General features: G+C 52.3%; 1 protein-coding gene across 3 annotated transcripts in view; it reads right to left on the reverse strand.

The window, feature by feature from the left end:
• Window positions 1-17273, reverse strand: part of LOC136392635 (adenosine receptor A2b-like) — a 244372-nt gene that overhangs the window by 93581 nt on the left and 133518 nt on the right. For all 3 annotated transcript variants that reach the window (XM_066364981.1, XM_066364980.1, XM_066364982.1), the window contains 3 exons: window positions 8184-8329; window positions 6966-7066; window positions 3614-3695 (listed from right to left, as the gene is read on the reverse strand). In XM_066364981.1, coding sequence (XP_066221078.1) covers window positions 3614-3695; window positions 6966-7066; window positions 8184-8329 — 329 coding nt within the window. The remainder of the gene's footprint in view (window positions 1-3613; window positions 3696-6965; window positions 7067-8183; window positions 8330-17273) is intronic.

The following is a 17273-nucleotide window of genomic DNA, read 5'->3' on the forward strand; positions in this document are numbered from 1 at the left end:
AACAGAGTGACCCCACCCCCGCCCCAGACGGACCACAGACGTGGAGACAGAAAAAAAACTTCTGGATCTCCGAGGTTGTGTTTACAAAGGAAAGGGGAGCTCAGAGGGTTAAGGCGCTCTGCTCAGTGCCCCAGGCGGGGCCCGCAGCCACCTCCTAGGATACCATAAATAGCCAGGGAAGAAAATAATATTTGTACAGCTAATAGCCACCAATTATGGGTAGTTGAGTGGGGAGTGAGGCTCATTAGCTTGGCAGAGCGGAGCAAAACAGTGTTTACATCACTCAGGAAAACAACCAAACAAACCAGAACCCGAGTCCCGTTCCTGCAGCTTCTGATGCCCTCAGCCTCACCCCCCCAGAGCCAGAGCCTCCCCCCCCACCCCGAGAGCCAGAGCCTCCCCGTGCCCTCAGCCTCCCCCCCCAGAGCCAGAGCCTCCCCGTGCCCTCAGCCTCCCCCCCCAGAGCCAGAGCCTCCCCGTGCCCTCAGCCTCCCCCCCAGAGCCAGAGCCTCCCCGTGCCCTCAGCCTCCCCCCCCCGAGAGCCAGAGCCTCCCCGTGCCCTCAGCCTCCCCCCCTCCCCAGAGCCAGAGCCTCCCCGTGCCCTCAGCCTCCCCCCCCGAGAGCCAGAGCCTCCCCGTGCCCTCAGCCTCCCCCCCCGAGAGCCAGAGCCTCCCCGTGCCCTCAGCCTCCCCCCCCAGAGCCAGAGCCTCCCCGTGCCCTCAGCCTCCCCCCCCAGAGCCAGAGCCTCCCCGTGCCCTCAGCCTCCCCCCCCAGAGCCAGAGCCTCCCCGTGCCCTCAGCCTCCCCCCCAAGAGCCAGAGCCTCCCCGTGCCCTCAGCCTCCCCCCCCAGAGCCAGAGCCTCCCCGTGCCCTCAGCCTCCCCCCCAGAGCCAGAGCCTCCCCGTGCCCTCAGCCTCCCCCCCCAGAGCCAGAGCCTCCCCGTGCCCTCAGCCTCCCCCCCCCGAGAGCCAGAGCCTCCCCGTGCCCTCAGCCTCCCCCCCCAGAGCCAGAGCCTCCCCGTGCCCTCAGCCTCCCCCCCCAGAGCCAGAGCCTCCCCGTGCCCTCAGCCTCCCCCCCCACCCCGAGAGCCAGAGCCTCCCCGTGCCCTCAGCCTCCCCCCCCCAGAGCCAGAGCCTCCCCGTGCCCTCAGCCTCCCCCCCAGAGCCAGAGCCTCCCCGTGCCCTCAGCCTCCCCCCCAGAGCCAGAGCTTCCCCGTGCCCTCAGCCTCCCCCCCCAGAGCCAGAGCCTCCCCGTGCCCTCAGCCTCCCCCCGGCCACCCCGAGAGCCAGAGCCTCCCCGTGCCCTCAGCCTCCCCCCCCAGAGCCAGAGCCTCCCGTGCCCTCAGCCTCCCCCCCCAGAGCCAGAGCCTCCCCGTGCCCTCAGCCTCCCCCCCCACCCCGAGAGCCAGAGCCTCCCCGTACCCTCAGCCTCCCCCCCCAGAGCCAGAGCCTCCCCGTGCCCTCAGCCTCCCCCCCAGAGCCAGAGCCTCCCCGTGCCAGCGCTTCCTCAAGGGGAACGGCGCCGGCAGACAGGTGCCCGGGGGGGGGGGGAGCACCGAGGGGAGGCATCAGTCCATGTCCACCCTTCCCACGAAAAGAACAGTTTCTCTACACAAAAGGGAACTTTCAAGCCGGTGAAACAGAGAAGACACGAACATTATGACCAAGAGCGCACCCACCTAGTACACTTGAAAATGGCTCAGGCAGTGAGTTTTGGGTCATTTGTCTTTTACCACAGTTTAAAAAAGACCCTGCCCTCAGTCACGGTGCTCAGCACACGAGGCGGCTGTTCCCCACGTTACACCACACACGGCAGACGTGCAGAATGCACACCAGGCAGGCTTCCCATCGTTCTGTTGTGGCCTCCCCTCGATCTCTAGCAGAGGGTCCCTCAGTTTGCAAAGGAGCAGTGACCACCTTTATGACCTCCTTCAGCTCTGCTCTCTTTTCTTCTCACTCTGCTGACCTGGAAGGACCCACTGGTCCCTGGCCACCATGTCCTTCTCCCTGGAGGTCATCACGGCGACCCTTGTTGCTTCTCTAGGAAGCCGCTCATCAGAGCGGTCACCAGCCTCACCGTAGAAAAACGAGGACCACCCCTGCCCGGGCCCTGGTGCCGTTCAGAGCCAGGGCCGCTACTGGACGTCACGGGTCAACCACAGGGACGAGGCCCAGGTGGTGGTCTTGACATTCTCAACGTCAGTATTTATCTCAGTCTAAAATCCTTCAGTCCAGGAAAAAGCAAACAAAACTCAGAAGAGGAAAAAAAATAATAATAAGGGAGTCAGGCCAAAGAATTTACGATCAGAGTGAAACCTGACAGAAACAACCATTTTAAAGGATAAATCTGTCCACTGTTGGACCGCGATCTAAAAAGAAGTTCAGTAGGAATTTCCTCTTCGTCACACCGTGTTACAGACATTCTGTCTTAACCTAAACACAAGGGACCTCTCTCCCTATGCGATCCAGGGTTTTGGCTTCCCCCCCTCCGACAGGCAGCAGCAAATAATCGCTTAGTGTTCCCATCTTTTCTGTTTCCTCGCAACAGTGACACACGGACACACCGCGAGGAGCGAGGGTGTGTCTTCTGGACGATCTAACATGCGGCCGCGTCTCCTTGTTCTGGCCCAGGAGGTGGGAGGAGCCCCACTCCCCAGCGCACAGCCCACCCAAGCCGTGTCCCCCGCACCCTGACGTGACGCTGTGCGGCGGACAGCATTATCTGGGCTTTAGAGACGGGCAACCACCGTGCAGGGAGCTGGAGTCACTGGACCAAAGCTGGACTGCAGGTGGCGGTGCCAAGATTCAAACCCCGGGGGGTCCCACTCCTGTCTCCCCACCCCCACCCCCACCGCGACTTCCCACTGGCCGTCAGCACGCAGGCCCAGCAGGACGGAGGTGTGACCCTGTGAGGACCACAGACTACGAACACCACTTCATCAGCAAGGTGAGGAATTAAAAAAAAAAAAAAAAAAACAGACGGAAGAGGGCTATCCCCAAAGACAGAAATATCCCAAAAGAGGCATATTTTAGACATTATGGAAGGAACAGATCTTCAGAATTGAAAAAAGATTTCTTTTTCTTAAAATACTTTTAAAGATATTCTCCTGAGATTTGGTAAAAAAAAACAACAACAAAAAATCTTCCAAAGTTTGACATTTCTCCCAAACACACACACACACACACACACACACACACACACACACACACACACACACTGTGCAGTACAACCAGCAGGACAGGGATCTGACGATGTTCAACACACACATACATTTAGAGCAGCGGTTCTCAACCTGTGGGTCGCGACCCCGGCGGGGGTCGAATAACCAAAACACAGAGGTCGCCTAAAGCAATGAGAATACATTCCGAATCATAACTGTAGCAAAATTACAGTTATGAAGTAGCCACCAAAATTATTTTTTGGTTTGGGGTCACCGCCACATGAGGAACTGTATTGCGGGGTCACGGCATTAGAAAGGTTGAGAACCACTGATCTAGAGCCTGAAATCGTCTGGAAGAAATGCTACCAATTAATTTTTTAAGCTCAGTTTCACAAGAGGAAAAGGTAACCCCCACAACAGGAAGCCGGAGCACCCCCTCTTTGCGGTGACTTACCCGAGAGGGGCAGGTCTGGGAGGTCGAGGCGCTGGGCCACCCCGCTGCCGGCCGGGCGCGCACTGCTGTAAGCGGAATGCCTCTGAAAAGCAAAGGGCACAGCGCCTAGTGAGCCTGCAACATCACGAACAGCACGATCAAGGCGTGTGCCTACCGTGTGCGACATCGGGAACAGCACGATCAAGGCGTGTGCCTACCGTGTGCGACATCAGGAACAGCACGATCAAGGCATGTGCCTACCGTGTGCGACATTGGGAACAGCACGATCAAGGCATGTGCCTACCGTGTGCGACATCGGGAACGGCACGATCAAGGCGTGTGCCTACCGTGTGCGACATCACGAACAGCACGATCAAGGCGTGTGCCTGCCGTGTGCGACATCACGAACAGCACGATCAAGGCGTGTGCCTGCCATGTGCGACATCAGCAACGGCACAATCAAGGCATGTGCCTGCCGTGTGCGACATCAGCAACGGCACGATCAAGGCGTGTGCCTGCCGTGTGCACGCCAGTTCTGAAGCTCGTAGGCATCACCAGGGGGAGCTTTTAAAACGACTTACTAGCGTGAGCAGATAATCGATGCAACTGGCATAGAGAGTTAAAAGAAAGTCTCCCTTTCACTTCCAGCTCCCAGTTCTTCTCCCAGGGGGCAATCCTCGCTAATCAGCTGTGTGACTATCCTTCCTGGAGTAGTCTATATAGTATATTTAAGTATATCTGTAAAAATACTGATTTTTTTTTTTAAGTGAGAAGAGGGGGGATAAAGAGACAGACTCCCGCATGCGTCCCGACCAGGATCCACCCGGCAATCCACGTCTGGGGCTGATGCCTGAATCAACCGAGCTATCCTCGGCACCTGAGGCCAATGCTCAGACCGACTGAGTCATCCTCAGTGCCTGGGGCCGAGAGTCAAACCAATCGAGCCACCCATCACCTGTGAGAGGGAAAGAGGGAGAGAAGGGGGAGAGAGAGAGGGAGAGAAGCAGATGGTTGCTTCTCATGTGTGCCTTGGCCAGGGATCGAACCCGGGACTTCCCGCACACCGGGCTGATGCTCTCTCCACTGAGTCGACTGGCCAGGGCCCAAAATACTGACTTTTTAAATAGCCAACAGATCTATGAAAAGATGCCCAACGTCACTCACTAATCACCAGCGAAATGCAAACCAAAACCACGATAAATATCACCTCACACCTCTTAGGATGGTTATTATGAAACAACAACAACAACAAAAACCCCATAAAATAACAAGCAGTGGGAGATGCGGGAAAACCGGAATGCCTGCCGCACTGCTGGGGGTTTGCAGAGTGGCACAGACACAGTGGGGAAGCACAGGGGGCTCCTCAAAGGTGACTAAAACTAGAACTACCACAGGACCCGGCAATCCCACTGCTGGGTCTATATCCCCCCAAGATTGAAAACAGGATCTTGAAGAGATACCTAAATGCCCAAAAGAAGTTAAACAGAGGAGTGTTTAAATAAACCATGGCGTATTATGTAGCCTTTAAAAAATGAATTATTTCTCCAAATACTGCATTTGCAGCTGTCTCTGATAATAGCTTCGTTCATTAAAGAAATGTTCACTGAGCTTCTGCTACCAAATGCGTACTGGCCACTGATGCAGACGGAAGACAACAGCAAGTGCAGCAGGTTAGTCCCTGCCCGCAAGGGTGCTAGTCCCATGGCAAAGTGACACGAGCCAGTATCTGAATAATGTGCAGAGCAATCCAATCACAAAACTTTCTCTCCCTCCCCCTCCCTACCCACACTCACACACACTTTTATGCTCAACAACATCTACAATAGAAGAGTAGACAATCAGCTATTTCTGGGGTGATGGGGCCAGGGAGATTTTTAACTTTTCCTTTTTAAACTGAAATTTTTGGTAAAAGACGCTTTTAAAATCAGACCCAAAAGTCAACCATCAGTAGAATGAACAAGCTGTGGCGTATTTCCACAAGGGAACACTAGGCAGCAATGAAAAATAATAAACTGCCATCGCAACATGAGTCAATCTCACAGGCCTAGGGTGAGCCAAACCATCCGGTCACAAAAGAAAAGATACAATGTGCTTCTCCCTACAGGAGGTCCCAGGTCACACAAAACTAACCTCCAGTGACAGAGGTCAGGATAGGGATGATGTCGACGGGGTTACAGACGGGCTGGTGAGGGGAGGGGGCCTTCTGAGGTGGGTACCCTGGGCGTACACCTATGGAGACATTCACGCTATACATTTAACATGTATGTACCTTACTTTACATGCCAGTAGCGTGCTGCAGCTGGTGCGTACCAGCTCATAATGGCCAACTCAATTCTTCAGGAATTTTGCAAGGCTAGTTGTCAAGCCCATTATCGACATTAAACTTAATATAAGCAAAAGCAATTAATACTCAAAACTCAATGCCTCTTAGTTATTTTGCAACATTTTACGGTGGAGGTCATTTATGCCCACTGTTATCTGTACTGTAGAAACACTATACAATGCACATCTCTTTTCATGTTCACTGATGTCATCAGGATATTCTGAAATCAGCAACAACGGTAACGTCCGCAGCACAGAAACTGGCGGACAGTACAAATCTCGGTCTTTCCCGCGAAGAGCCCGTTGTTAAACATTTACAGAAGACTCGTCTTTACGGCTCAATAAAAATAAGTACGGCCCTGGCTGGTTGGCTCAGCGGTAGAGCGTCGGCCTAGCGTGCGGAGGACCCGGGTTCGATTCCCGGCCAGGGCACACAGGAGAAGCGCCCATTTGCTTCTCCACCCCTCCGCCGCGCTTTCCTCTCTGTCTCTCTCTTCCCCTCCCGCAGCCAAGGCTCCATTGGAGCAAAGATGGCCCGGGCGCTGGGGATGGCTCTGTGGCCTCTGCCTCAGGCGCTAGAGTGGCTCTGGTCGCAACATGGCGACGCCCAGGATGGGCAGAGCATTGCCCCCTGGTGGGCAGAGCGTCGCCCCTGGTGGGCGTGCCGGGTGGATCCTGGTCGGGCGCATGCGGGAGTCTGTCTGACTGTCTCTCCCTGTTTCCAGCTTCAGAAAAATGAAAGAAAAAAAAAAATAAAGAAAAGAAAAATAAGTACGAATGAAGCACACCCTGTTTCGGTCCTGTTAAATAAATGTGATGATTATCACAAAATAAATCATTGTTGGCCCCGCACCTCTTTTAGGCTTCAGAAGTGTAAATTCTAGTGAAAGTGAAACTACTATTACTGTAGGCTTATTCGAAAGGATGGTTAACATGCCTCAAAAGATAAACCAGTTGGTTTTCTCCTTCCCTCTCGTGGCCTGTGTAGAGCAGGCTGTGATAGCATGGCGTGACCCCGGCGACCACCCGCGCACGCAAATGCTTCCGGTACCTGCATGGGAGAAACGGCGGCGGCTGGCGCAGTCCTCACTGGTATGCCACTCAGGGGACTTCGCGGGGCCTTATGGACAGACACGTTCTGTCCCGGTCCACCTGCCAAGAGATGGAAACATTGATATGTCGGCGAATTAAAAAATAGCAAATACTAGTTCCCGACTGGTTACTTTTCAGTGGCTAAAAAAAGCATCCCCTGCTGTTTATAAAGTATGACGTATACACCTTTCTCCTCGGGGTTAGTGCTGAAGTGGGGAACGCCAGGGTGGGAATGAACTAAACAGGGTTGGTCTGAGAAAACAGGACACACGAGGAAACAGAAAGCATATTAACGAGGCTCCCATGGTGAAGGAGGGACAGGTAACTCCCCGCACAAACCATAGTGTTCATTCATTTCCCATTTTCCTGGACTGTAGTCACTGGGATTTCATGTCTTCCCATGGCTGTACTCCAATCTTAACCTAATCCAGCTGCAACGTATTTGAGCAGAGATAACCAGCCCCGTCCTAAGATTAGCTATTCCTCTAGCCTTCCGACACGACAGACGTTCTTTGTTGCAGCCAAGTGAAGACACAGTCCGTTGTTATTTTGGGTAGACTCACATTCGGTGTTTTCTACTTACTCTCTTTAGGTGTGCAGGGCATAGGGGCGCATCGTTCTCAGATACGTGGGTAATTGTGAATAAAGGCAAGCGGTCTGTCAGCCAGGGGCGGGGAAAAGGCGGGGCTGTGCACCAAGATCAGGACCGACAGGTCAGCCCAGGGGGTCACAGGGCAGAGACAAAGCCAGGTACAGAACAGCCTGGCCGCGCACACGTTGCCAGATGAGGCAGGCACCAGCGAGAGAGCCGAATGCAAGGATTCGACGGCTTGTTTCCTAGGAGACAAACCATCCGGCCAACCCTGCTCATCCACATCAGACCGTAGAAGGCAAATAAATAAATAAAGAGTAGTGACCTGTACGTAATAGGCGGAGAGGCAGGAAAGGAAGGGGACGAGGCGGAGAGAGGAGACTGTGCTCTGCGTGAGCCAGGGCCCCCCCCCGACAACATCCCGCGGGGGGGGGGGCATCCCTGGAACACAAGGGGCTTCACGCGGAATGAACTAGGAGAACCCTGTGGTTGTTACCGAGTTGGGGCCGGTGTGGGGTAGAGACACGCTTGCTATTGGGGGCCCTGGTTTGAATTTTGAGTTTTGCTTATGAAACAAAAAGATACCTGGGTGTCCCAAGTCAAACGACTTGATGAGGGACTTCACGGTGGTTGCAGGCTCCAAAGGCGTCGGGGAGGCTCTGCTGACATAGACCCCGGGCCACCGGCCAGGAGCATCGACCTCGGGGGGCTCGGGCTCTTCACGCACCAGTCTGCACGGTAAAGAGCAAAGCAAACTGAGCAGGGGGAGGGGGAGGGCTGGCCCTGGGGGAGGAGACGCAGATCGAACTACACCGAGACCAACGTGGAGAACACACACCCGTCTCGAAGGAGAATCCCTAGATCGAACTACACCGAGACCAACGTGGAGAACACACACCCGTCTCGAAGGAGAACCCCCAGATCGAACTACACCGAGACCAACGTGGAGAACACACACCTGTCTCGAAGGAGAATCCCCAGATCGAACTACACTGAGACAACGTGGAGAACACACACCCGTCTCGAAGGAGAATCCCCAGTATAAAACCCCCGGTGTTTCTGTTTTGTTTTGCTGTAAAGATTTTATTTATCGACTGTGTAGAGGTGGCACGGAGCGAGAAGGATCAGCTCAGCGCTGTTCCCGCTCTAGGTGTTCACTGATTGCTTGTCCTCGGTGCCCTGACCTGGGCAAGCCCGGGCTTTCACCCCGGTGACCTCAGCGTCCCAGGCTGACGCTTTTGCCACCACGCCACCGTGAACGGAGGCTAACATCCTGTGCTCTGAATCAGCGCTGCATCCTTAGGAAATCACGTAGGTGCTGCTGTCAGTGTTTATTTAGCAAGAGATGTTTTCCTGGGAATGGCCAGAAATAGTCTTTCACAGGTAGGGTGACATGACCTCTAAACAGAAAGAATGTGCCTGACCAGGCAGTGATGCAGTGGATAGAGCATCGGACTGGGATGAGGAGGACCCAGGTTTGAGACCCCGAGGTCGCCAGCTTGAGCGCGGGCTCATCTGGTTTGAGCAAAAAGGCTCACCAGCTTGGACCCAAGGTCACTGGCTCCAGCAAGGGGTTACTCGGTCTGCTGGAGGCCCGCGGTCAAGGCACATAGGAGAAAGCAATCAATGAACAACTAAGGTGTTGCAACGAGGAACTAATGATTGATGCTTCTCATCTCTCCATTCCTGCCTGTCCCTATCTATCCCTCTCTCTGACTCTCTCTGTCCCTGTAAAAAAATAAATAAATAAAATAAAAAATAAACAAGAAAGAATGTGAGTCAACTCTGTAAACTATTCCACACACACAAGAATGTTCTTCACCATAAATATCTACTGTCCCTGGTGACCACGACCACCTGGCTTGTCAGTGTGCATTCCCACCCCCACCCCACCCCCCACCCGGCACAGAAAGGTTGGAAAGATGACGTCGCAGGGCTCCCCGGCCACTAGAACGTCAGCTGCCACTGAAGCCCCATCCATCAGGAAGACGTGGGCAAGGCCCGGAGAGGGGCCCGAGCGGGGAAGAGGCTGGCACAGGGCATTCACTGCAGGCACAGGTTACAGCCGGCGTGCGACGCTTCTGCCGCTGCGCTGGCGGTGACAGCGTCCACCTGGGCGGGCGGGCGGGCTCCTGAGTCTAAGACCCATTCGTTTGTTCGTTCAAACGTTCATTCGGGGCAGAGACGGCAGCTCCTCTGGAGGCCCGGTCTCCTGTGCTGTGACTCTGGGAGTTGTTCCTGGGAGCTCAACCTGGAATCCTGTGTCTTCAGCCCTCCCAACGGTCCTGCAAACCCCGGGGAACCTTTCTGCTTAAACCAGCGAGGCTGTGATCTCCGTTATGTTCAACAGAACCCCTGACTCCTACACTGTTTGCCCTCCAAGAGCGAGAACGGGAGCTGTATTCTAGAGGAGGGGACCTGCACTTCTGCATGAGACGAAGCATCTCCCCTCGCCCAACCTTTCCCGGGAAGTTGTTTTAAAATGTGGTTTCTGCCCTGGCTGGTTGGCTCAGCGGTAGTGCATCGGCCTGGCGTGCAGGAGTCCTGGGTTCGATTCCCGGCCAGAGCACACAGGAGTAGCGCCCATCTGCTTCTCCACCCCTCCCCCTCTCCTTCCTCTCTGTCTCTCTCTTCCCCTCCCGCAGCCATTGGAGCAAAGATGCCCGGGCGCTGGGGATGGCTCCTTGGCCTCTGCCTCAGGTGCTAGAATGGCTCTGGACGCAACAGAGCGACACCCCAGATGGACAAAACATCGCCCCCTGGTGGGCATGCCGGGTGGATCCCGGTTGGGCGCATGCGGGAGTCTGTCTGACTGCCTCCCGGTTTCCAGCTTCAGAAAAATGAAAAAAATAAAATAAAGTAAAATAAGTAAATAAAATGTGGTTTCTAAATGCAGGCAGACTCAGAGAGAGCCTTTGGAAGCTCGGTCACCTGGCTCAATCCTCTCGTGCCTGGCTTCCTCATTCAGGGGACTTTAGAATGTCATTTCATTGCCCCGTGAATGATCTCCCAATCCTCTAGTTTCTACATCACCGCCTTTTATTATATACACCCAATCGCCACAGCTGTTTTGCAAGACGATGACTAATGTATGAGCCCGGCTCAAAGAAAAAGGATTATTTCTGGCAGTGTCGTTTAATAAGGTCAGTGGAAGTTTAAAATATCTGCTTACTGATCTTTTTAAAATTACCCTGGTTCCTGTGAGCTTACACGATTGAATTTGCTTTGCCCTCAGCCCCCGAAGCCGTCTTCTGTTGGCCCGTGATCGACGTGAACGGAATAGAAGCAAGGCAGAACTCAAAACACTACGATCACACGGCTCCACACTCCTGTCTCTACAGCCCCCGCTTTTGGGTGGGAAAAAAAAAAGCAGTCAACTGGTGACAACTTTGGGAGAAAACAGTAGGGATTCCAGAAGCTGGTAGGAGGTTGGGTTTAAAAAAAAATTTTTTTTTAAGTGAATGGCTTAGTTTTTGTGTTTTCTTCATTGTGTGGCGTAGTATAAAATCAGGTGGTGTGGCCTGACCTGTGGTGGCGCAGTGGATAAAGCGTCGACCTGGAAATGCTGAGGTCGCCAGTTCGAAACCCTGGGCTTGCCTGGTCAAAGCACATATGGGAGTTGATGCTTCCAGCTCCTCCCCCCTTCTCTCTCTCTGTCTCTCTCTCTCTCTCTGTCTCTCCCTCTCCTCTCTAAAATGAATAAATTAAAAAAAAATCAGGTGGCGAACAGTATATGCAGAAAACGAATAAAGTCAGGCTGGTTATGAGCAGATGAAAACATCTCGGGAAGGTCAGACATGCAAATGGGGGCCACCCTGTCACAAATCCACTCACACAACTCGCTCCCTCACTGAGGGTTTCATTTGTATTTCTCTGGTGACCAGGGACAGTCAGCATCTTTTCATACGCCCTGCTGGCCATCTGTCTGTCCTCTTTGGAGCACTGGGTATTCAGGTCCTTTGCCCATTTTAAAATGAGGTATCACCTCACACCTGTCAAAGTCAACAAACAAGGTGCTGGCGAGGGTGTGGAGAAAAGGGACCCTTCGTGCACTGTGGGTGGGAATGCAGACAGGTGCAGCCACTGGGGACACGGTATGGAATCTCCTCAAAAAGTTAAACATGGAACTACCTTATGACCCAGTGTGATTTCACCTCTGGGGATCTATCCGAAGAAACTCAGAATACCAATTCAAAAGGATAAACACGCCCCTGTGTCCACTGCAGCACTCCTTACAACAGCCCAGCGATGGGAGCGACCCAAGTGCACGGACAGATGAGTGGGCAGAAAAGCTCTGGTCCATTTACACAACGGATAGATACCACTCGGCTGTAAGGAAAGAACGAAACCTCACCATCTGCGACGGCGCGGATGGACCCAGAGGGTATCACGCTAAGTGAAATAAGCCAGGCAGAGAGAGACAAATACTAAGTGATTTCGCTTCTGTGTGGAATCTAAAGAAAACAAACAAATAAAACAGAAACAGACTCATGGACACAGAGAACAAACCAATGGTTCACAGAGGGGGAGGAGGAGGGGGGCTGGGTGACAAAGGGGAGGGGACTGAGAAGTAGAAATTGGTAGTGATGAAATAGTCCTGGGGGGTCAAGTTCAGCATGAGAAAGACAGTCAATGATAACACTGTAACAACTATGTATGGTGCCAGGTAGGAACTCAGAATATCAGGGGAACACTTTGTGTATGATTGTCTAACGACCATGCCGTACCCCTGAAATTAATACAAAATAATATTGAATGTAAACAGTCATTGAAAAAAAATGTAAAAGATTTTAAATAACTTGCTATCAAAGGGCCTTGTAGAAACTTAAGGCACCCCTCTTCAAAGGAAGATCAGTTAAAAAAAAATTCATTTTCAGCCTGACTAGTGGTGGCACAGTGGATAGTTTCAACCTGGGACTCTGAGGTCCCAGATTCGAACCCCTCCCGAGGTTGCCAACTTTAGTACAGGCTCATCTACTTTGATGAGGTTTGCCAGCTTGAATGTGGGGACGTCGGCTTGAGTGTGGGATCATCGACATGATCCCGTGGGTCACCGGATTGAGCCCAAAGGTCGTGGGCTTGAGCAAGGGGTCACTGGCTTGGCTGAAGCCTCCCAGTCAAGGCACATGTGAGAATCAATCAACAGCTAAGGTGCCACAACAATGAGTTGATGCTTCTCATCTCTCTCCTCTCTCCCTTTCTGTCTCTCTCTCTCTGTCAAATAAATAAGTAAATAAAGAACTGATTCCTTTTCATTTAATTCCCTGGTAATATAGTAAGAATTAAATGGAAATTCAGTATCTCCTGAGGTATTCCCTACAATGATCCAAGCTTCTCGGTTGATTCAAAATATCAAATGATATGTCAGAAGACTGGTATAGACTCCGTCAGAAAACTGTAAGGCTACAAGGAACCAATTGCTGGTCCTTCTGCCTCCAGCAGCTAAAACCACAACCAGCCTACTTGCCTCGAACAAAAGAGTCAGTATGAGAAAACTCTGCAAGTTAAGTAGATTACAGGATCTCCTGGTCTAAATACCCACCATGTTATGTAATAGTGTGTGTGCGTGCACGTGTGTGTGTGCGTGCGTGCGTGCTCATGGCTTCACAGAACAAAGCCTGAATTGAAGAACCACAGAAAGCAGTTATTAAGACTGCTACTGGTTTTATGAGCCCTTTCCTCATGAACAGGCTTGAACTTCATTACACCAGCCTGTCTTAGCATCATTTCGGATCCACTAGGAGGAACCCTGGCAATAAACAAAGCACGCTGACCTCCGACCATGGGTTTGAACTGCGCAGGATCACGTACCTATCCGTGGACTTTTCTCTCAATAAACGCAGGACACACAGAGAAAAAAGAAATGTCTTTTCTCCTTATGATTTCTCCCCATAATAGCTTTTCTCTAGCTTGCTTCACTGTAAGACTGCAGTACTATATAATACACACCACACACAAAATATGTGTTAACGGACTGTTTATGTTATTGGTGAGGATTCTGGCTGACCGTCGGCTATCAGTAATTAAGTTTGGGGGTGGGGGGGTCAAGAGTTACACACAGATTCTCGCCCGTGCCCCCCAACACCAGCGTCGCTCAAGGGTTAAGTTGTCTATGTCCTCCTGTTCCAAGGAACAGTAAGAACTCTGCATTACATAAAACCTATTAATAAATGTTTAAGCATACAGCCAAGGTGTATCACAGCAAATTCATTAAATACAGGAAAAACTGCAAGGGACTCCTACAGGGTAAACATCTGTCCAAGGCTAGCTACTGACGCTTAAGACAGAGGCTAGGGGCCCTGGCCGGTTGGCTCAGCGGTAGAGCGTCGGCCTGGCGTGCAGGGGACCCGGGTTCGATTCCTGGCCAGGGCACATAGAAGAGGCGCCCATTTGCTTCTCCACCCCCCCCTTCTTCCTCTCTGTCTCTCTCTTCCCCTCCCGCAGCCAAGGTTCCATTGGAGCAAAGATGGCCCGGGCGCTGGGGATGGCTCCTTGGCCTCTGCCCCAGGCGCTAGAGTGGCTCTGGTCACGGCAGAGCGACGCCCCGGAGGGGCAGAGCATCGCCCCCTGGTGGGCAGAGCATCGCCCCTGGTGGGCGTGCCGGGTGGATCCCGGTCGGGCGCATGCGGGAGTCTGTCTGACTGTCTCTCCCCGTTTCCAGCTTCAGAAAAATACAAAAAAAAAAAAAAAAAAAGACAGAGGCTAGGTTCTAAGGTTGATCCAAATCAGCCCAAAGTACGGCTGACGTGTTTTGTAACTACGACTGAGGACAAACACGCCGTCATCTTTCAATCAGCCCGACGCATTCATTTTTCCTGCAGCGTTTAGCTTTTTTTCCTCAGGCGCAGCTCAGATGCAACAGCTGCCCTCGCTGAGAAGCCGTCTTTACATCAACAGAAATGGTGCACGTCTTCGTCCACCACCAGGACGTGAGGCTAGGGCAACAAAGGGTCATTTCCACGAGAAAATACGTGCACGACAGAACACGACAGCACCGTGTGTCTTAAAAACATCTCATTGAATTTTCCCAAGCGCTCCAACATTTTAGGAAAAAAAAAAAACACTTGACAAAGGCCACTGTCTTATAGATGGTACGTCTAGAATGCAAATCTAGCCGTTTGACATGCTTTTCTCAAACTTTCAAGAATGCAGGAGTGTCCTGTGAGAGGCGCACAACGGTTCTAAAAAAAAAAAATCTGATGGTATTTCTTGGTTAAGTTAGGTTAAAAAAAAATCTGATGGTATTTCTTGGTTAGTATTTAAGAAAAATACTACCAATATTTATTTCACCGCTCGTTTTAATGCAATAATATGCCCTTAGGGAATGGGAACACATACCTGAGAATGACAGGCTGTCAGTTGTAGGTGAGGTCACCTGATGCAGGGACACAGGGCAGGAGACGCATCTCCCGTGGACCATGTCATCTACTACTCACTGGCTACTGCTCTACGTTACATAGCTTCCCCTACAATCTAAACATATAGATGATATATAATCGCGCATATGTGTGTACCTTTTTTATTTTTTTAATTTTATTTTTTGTATTTTTCTGAAGTTGGAAATGGGGAGGCAGTCAGACAGACTCCCGCATGCGCCCAACCAGGATCCACCCGGCATGCCCACCAGGGGGCGATGCTCTGCCCATCTGGGGCGTCGCTCTGTCGCGACCAGAGCCATTCTAGTGCCTGAGGCAAGGGCCATGGAGCCATCCCCAGCGCCTGGGCCATCTTTGCTCCAATGGAGCCTTGGCTGTGGGAGGGGAAGAGAGAGACAGAGAGGAAGGAGAGGGGGAGGGGTGGAGAAGCAGATGGGTGCTTCTCCTGTGTGCCCTGGCCGGGAATCGAACCTGGGACTCCCGCACGCCAGGCCAACGCTCTACCACTGTACCTTTTATTTTTAAAATGTTATCAAATCTCTCCAATTTATTGCTTTCCCTGCTTCGTTACAGCAGGGAAACAGTCTACATATGTTGGTTTACAACAGCACTTACATCACCAACACAGGACACCACTCTGTGTTCTCTAACTTGATCCAAGAACAGATGAGCTCTTCAGTAATGATTTTTAAAGTATTCAAAGGTTGGCCCTGGTCGGTTGGCTCAGTGGTAGAGTGTCAGCCCAGCGTGTGGAAGTCCCAGGTTCGATTCCCAGTCAGGGCACATAGGAGAAGCACCCATCTGCTTCTCCACCCCTCCCCCTCTTTCTCTCTCTTCCTCTCCCGCAGCCATGGCTCCATTGGTTCGAGTCCATCGGCCCAGGGGGCTGAGGATGGCTCCATGGAACCTTCACCTCAGGCACTAAAAATAGCTCGGCTGCGAGCATGGCCCCAATTGGGGGTTGCCGGGTGGATCCTAGTTGGGGCACATATGGGAGTCTGTCTCACTATCTCTCCTCCTCTCATTTGGAAAATAAAAAAAAGTATTCTAAGGTTAACTAGGTTTGGAAGCTGTCACATTACGCCGCAGCAACCTTCACCACTGGCAGATTAATCCTTGTAAAGAACACTGGTCGTGGCCCTGGCCGGTTGGCTCAGCGGTAGAGCGTCGGCCTGGTGTGCAGGGGACCCGGGTTCAATTCCTGGCCAGGGCACATAGGAGAAGCGCCCATTTGCTTCTCCACCCCCACCCCGTCCTTCCTCTCTGTCTCTCTCTTCCCCTCCCGCAGCCAAGGCTCCATTGGAGCAAAGATGGCCCGGGCGCTGGGGATGGCTCCTTGGCCTCTGCCCCAGGCGCTAGAGTGGCTCTGGTCACGGCAGAGCGACACACCGGAGGGGCAGAGCATCGCCCACTGGTGGGCAGAGCATCGCCCCTGGTGGGCGTGCCGGGTGGATCCCGGTCGGGCGCATGCGGGAGTCTGTCTGACTGTCTCTCCCCGTTTCCAGCTTCAGAAAAATAAAAAAAAAAAAAAAAAAAAAAAAGCTATAAGAATCTGGTCGTGTCCAGCATGTTTACAGCAGGTCGTTCCGTGAAGGAAGGCCAGCTCCAGGCCTTTCCCGGTGCTACATAGACTCACTACCACGACCCGCCCCCGCCCACCTAGCTTTCGAACCAGACGCCTAGCCACCTGACCTTCCGTTACTTTAAGTCCTGTCCTTGTGCCTTTGCTGCTTCTATGTCCTAACCTGAAACGCAACTGTCTCCAAATATTTCTTATTTGTGATTCACGAACTATATCTCAAAGAAGTCTGTAGTTCCAGAGTGAGACAAATTAGTAAGTCTTCTGTCGCTCAGGTGTCAAGCAAAGTCTGCAGTTTCACTTTTGAACTTCAATATAAGTCTGTCGAGGACAATGAAAACAAACAGGGTGAGATGGTAATCTGAACGCCCGCGTCTCACTCTCTAAACCACAACAATAAGAACCAAAGAAACAGATCGTAAAAATCCTTCCTCGGTACTGGAAACCGCAGAAAGATTATCATCTACTCTCATTAGACTTTGAAGAATTTCTGCTTTATAGAGAATAAGGGGGGAGAAATAGGGAAAGAAAATACTAAGGGATTATCCCCCCAATTCCCTTTTCAAGAAAACAGAGATAAGGGGAAACCCCGCTAATGTCCCGTACAAGCGGGCCAGGGCCGGGAGCAGCACGGGCTGCCCAGACAGCAGGCAAAGCGTCCTTCCCGAGAAAGATCAGTGCCCTTAGGTTGTGACCGTCCAAGGAAGCTAGGGATGGTTT

This window comes from Saccopteryx leptura, chromosome 2 (assembly GCF_036850995.1).
Source record: "Saccopteryx leptura isolate mSacLep1 chromosome 2, mSacLep1_pri_phased_curated, whole genome shotgun sequence".
Lineage (NCBI taxonomy): Eukaryota > Metazoa > Chordata > Mammalia > Chiroptera > Emballonuridae > Saccopteryx > Saccopteryx leptura.